This window comes from Passer domesticus, chromosome W, assembly GCF_036417665.1.
Source record: "Passer domesticus isolate bPasDom1 chromosome W, bPasDom1.hap1, whole genome shotgun sequence".
NCBI classification, from domain to species: domain Eukaryota; kingdom Metazoa; phylum Chordata; class Aves; order Passeriformes; family Passeridae; genus Passer; species Passer domesticus.
In genome coordinates this window covers 1,466,787-1,470,822 of record NC_087511.1, presented here as the reverse complement: position 1 = coordinate 1,470,822, position 4,036 = coordinate 1,466,787, and the positions used below count along the sequence as shown (strand labels likewise).

The 4,036-nt window shown below is 47.2% G+C and overlaps 1 protein-coding gene across 1 annotated transcript; it reads left to right on the top strand.

The window, feature by feature from the left end:
* The first annotated feature begins 1,081 nt into the window (after positions 1–1,081).
* LOC135289187 (endogenous retrovirus group K member 9 Gag polyprotein-like) lies at positions 1,082–3,259 on the top strand. The gene has a single exon (XM_064402623.1). The coding sequence runs from the start codon at positions 1,082–1,084 to the stop codon at positions 3,257–3,259; it is 2,178 nt and encodes a 725-aa protein (XP_064258693.1).
* The last annotated feature ends 777 nt before the right edge of the window (positions 3,260–4,036 follow it).

Below are 4,036 nucleotides of genomic sequence, written 5' to 3'. Positions count from 1 at the left end.
AATTGTAATAGGTGGTTTGAAAGTAAAAGGTACCTTATGGTTGTCTTGTTGTTTGTGTGAGAGTGAGTCAAACACAAAATCAGCCTCAACTTCCTGGGCGGGTGGGATGGGGGGGCTGTGGCAGCACGTGTGTATGTGTGTGACCCACAAATAAGCCATTGTTGCCCGGGTGGGTGGGGGCTGTGGCAGAGGGTATATGTGACCGGAAATCAAGCCATTGGTCCCTGGGTGTGTGGAGGGGGCTGTGGCTAAAGAGTGTGAGTGATACGCAGACAGCCTCACAGGTGACTGGCGCAAGAGGCACCAGAGTCAGGGCCCTTCCAGCAGGCCCGGCGATACTGAAATCCTGAGGCCAACCTCAAGGCAAGGGGGGGGCACAGGGTCCCACGATTCCCTGGCGACAGGGGTCCGCTTTGTGTCCTGAGGGTGTGAAAGAATGTGTGAAAGTTAATGAGAAATAAAAGTGAGTGAATGTAGACAAATGAAAGTATATGTAATGTAGATTGTGTATTTTAAGCTTTACCATATCTCCTTGGAGGGAGGTGTATGTATTGAAAAGTAGTGTGAGAGAAAGGTTTTTTATTTTTGGGTGTGAGTAGTTGAAAGAAAAGTGGTATTTAAGCTGTTAGTGAAAGTGAGAAACAGAGGCAGGGGATGACTAGAAAAGATCTTGAAATGGAACAGAAAACCAGTATGTTGGGTACAGGAAAAAGGGGGAATAAAAGCATACTAGCAGAGATACCCTAAGATAGCCCTTTGGGACTTATGGCAGCTAACAGAAATAAAACTCCTTGCAAAAGGAGAATGTTCAATAATAAAGTGTTGCCATCTGAGACTGCTTGTGGTCTCTGCTTTGTGTCGTGACCGCCTCGACAACGACATTTGGTGATCCCTGACGTGGTACAAGACCCTTAACGAGATACTCGGGGTCCTAGCAATTGGCAACCGTGACCCACTGGGACGTAGTGGGGGAGGCGGCGTTGGTGTAGCTGAGAGTGGCCGGTGAAAGCCACAGGGAGGTCCGGACCTGATTTTCTCCTATCAAGACACCTGGAATTAGGTGAGCCACCAACTAGCAATAATGGGAAATAATTTATCTAAAGAGGAAGAAAGTGTTTTGGCTACATGGAAAGTTTTGTTAAGAAATAAGGGAATCTTTACTTCAGACTATGCCCTTCAAAGTTTATTGCTGTGGGCTAAATCACAGGGTTTTGGCACGGACCCTGGTACAGCATTTAGTGTTAAGGCATGGAAAAAAGTCGGGGACAGACTGTGGGAAGTTATCCGAGCAGGAGATAAAAGTGTTGTCGATTTAGCTGTTACCTGGGGATCGCTCTTTGAGGCGTTGAAACAATGGAAAACAGAGCAGAAACAAGCAGAGCGGGATGTGGACGAAGAATCGGGGCTGATAATAGAAACTGACGGGGGGGATGAGGCAGACGGGGCCTCTGATGGGGAACTTGCTGAAACTGTCCTTGAAGAAGGTGCAGGTGCTGTGGAAGTTGCCAGGCAGGCTACCAAGGCTTCCGGGAAAGCTGCCAGAGTTTCTAGGCCGGCTGCCAAAGCTTCCGGGAAAGCTCCCAGAGCTTCTGGGCTGGATGCCAAAGCTTCTGGGAAAGCTGCCAAAACTTCTGGGAAAGCTGCCAAAGCTTCTGGGAGAACTGCCAAAACTTCTGGGCAAACTGCCGTGGCATCTCCTTATCAGACTCCTAAACCTCTGTATCTCACACCTGCGCAGCAGCTCGCGATGGTGCCTGTATACGATACACCGCTACGCCAGCTAGTTGAACTGTCTTTAGCAGAGAGAGAAACCCAGCCATCTGCCCCCCCGCTTCCCTCTGCTCTAGTCCAGCCATCTGCCCCCCCGCTCCGCTTTCAACTGCATGAACAATCTGCAAGGTCGTATCCTCCGTTACCTAGCAGTGACAGCGAATCAAGTGACGAGTCACCCGCAGTAACACCTGAGTTGGGGCAAGGAACTGTTGTCAGTTTACCTTTTAATAGCTCTAGCCCTAGTGCCCCATGGACTTTGCCTCCATGTCAAGTAACTGTGCTTCCTCGACATCCTCAGGAGTTTTGGGAATTTGTTAGAAAAAAAGCAGTTGAAGAAAATAATTGGGACATAATAGAAAGATTAGGTCCTCCAAAAGTACCTCAGGATAAGAGTGCTGATGCAACTGTTGCCTGTACTAACCCTATGGCTTTTCCAGTTTTTAAATCAGCTCCTGGAGCAAGGCAGGATGACAATCATCATGTCTTTGCCTGGAGAGTTGTACAAGATCTCCAGTCGAAGGTAGCTCAGTATGGTATTAATTCCCCTGAGGTAATGCAATTAATACGTGTAATCAATGCAGATTTGCTTGCACCTTATGATATCATGCACCTTGCCACAATTTTATTCCAACCAGTGCAATATGGTGTTTTTCAAGAATCTTGGAGGCGAGTGGCTGAGCGCACTGCTTTGACAAATATGCAGCTGCCTCAACACGACCCTCGTCATGCTGTGGGTGTTGATGCCCTATTAGGCACTGGGCCTTTTGCTAATCCAGATTTACAGGCAAGGTGGGATCCTTCAATTTTGACGCAAGCTCAACAAATTGGCATGAATGCTTTAATTAAAACAATGGAAATGTCAGCTCCACAACAGAGGTATGTTACTATACAGCAAGGGATGAGAGAACCATTTATGCAATTTGTGGAAAGGCTTGCTGCATCTATTGAAAAACAGGTAGATGATGAATCCTTGCGACAGAAATTGTGTATCCAATTGGCAAAAGAAAATGCAAACCCAGATTGCAGAAAGATTATTGATACTTTACCCGGGGAACCCACATTGCCTGAAATTGTTACTGCTTGCTCAAAAGTCAGTTCTGTGGAGCATAAAATGGCAGCTCTTGCTGCAGTTTTAAGACCTCCATCAAAATGCTATAGATGTGGGCAGCGAGGGCACGAAAGGGCACAGTGTACTACCCGGAAAACAACAACTAATCCAAGTGCAAGCAGTGATGTTATGTGTAATCGTTGTGCTAAATTTGGGCACTATGCTAAACAATGCAGGAGTAAATACCATGCAAATGGTCAGCTGTTGCCGGGAAACTGGAAGAAAAGCGCGAAGGGGCGCGTGGGAATACAAATACCCCAACAACCACAGCGGCCGGTACGGGCCTTCCCGGCACTGCAAAACTACCCATTTGCGAGCAATACTCAGGGGCAACAAGAGGGTCCGCAGGGATTGATATACCCACCGCCGACACAGTAACCATTCTAACAAAAGAAATATGCAAAGTGCCCCTCAATGCCTTTGGTCCAATAGGACGGGGATTGAGTGCGTTTTTGATAGGCAGATCGAGTACTATACTTAAAGGTATTCATGTACATTTAGGCCTTATTGATGCTGATTATGTAGGACAGATCCATGCTATGGTGTCCATTGATGACCCTCCTGTCACTATTCCGAAAGGAACTTGCATTGCTCAAATTGTACCTTTTGTAAGTTCTGTTCCGAATACAGTTGACCGAAGTCGCGGCACAGGAGGTTTTGGATCGACAGGAGTGCCTCAAGTGTTCTGGACTGAAAAAGTAACCGAGAACCGTCCAGAAAAGACATGTATCCTCACTGCCAGCGGATGTCATCCAGGAACCATATCAGTAACAGGTTTGATTGATACTGGAGCAGATGTTACAATACTCTCCCGACGTTGCTGGCCTCACTCATGGCCTCTTACTCGTGCAAGTTTTGGACTTACGGGATTGGGTGGTGCAGCAACAGGCAGTTTGTCAGCCATTGTAATTAATGTAAAACATCCTGATGGCCAACAAGCTAACATCAGGCCCTATGTTGCCGATGCTCCTCAAACTTTATGGGGTCGAGATTGTTTGTCTCAATGGGGTGTCAAAATTACTACGGATTTTTGATAGGGGTCACTGTGATGCCGGGCAATGAACGTCCAGTTGTAGCCTTGACATGGTTGACAGACAAACCTGTCTGGGTTGACCAGTGGCCCCTTACCACTGAAAAGCTTACTGCCCTGCAAGA

Bases quoted from the DNA above. Each gene is read 5' to 3' on its own strand.
- LOC135289187 (XM_064402623.1), top strand. From the start codon at position 1,082: ATGGGAAATAATTTATCTAAAGAGGAAGAAAGTGTTTTGGCTACATGG.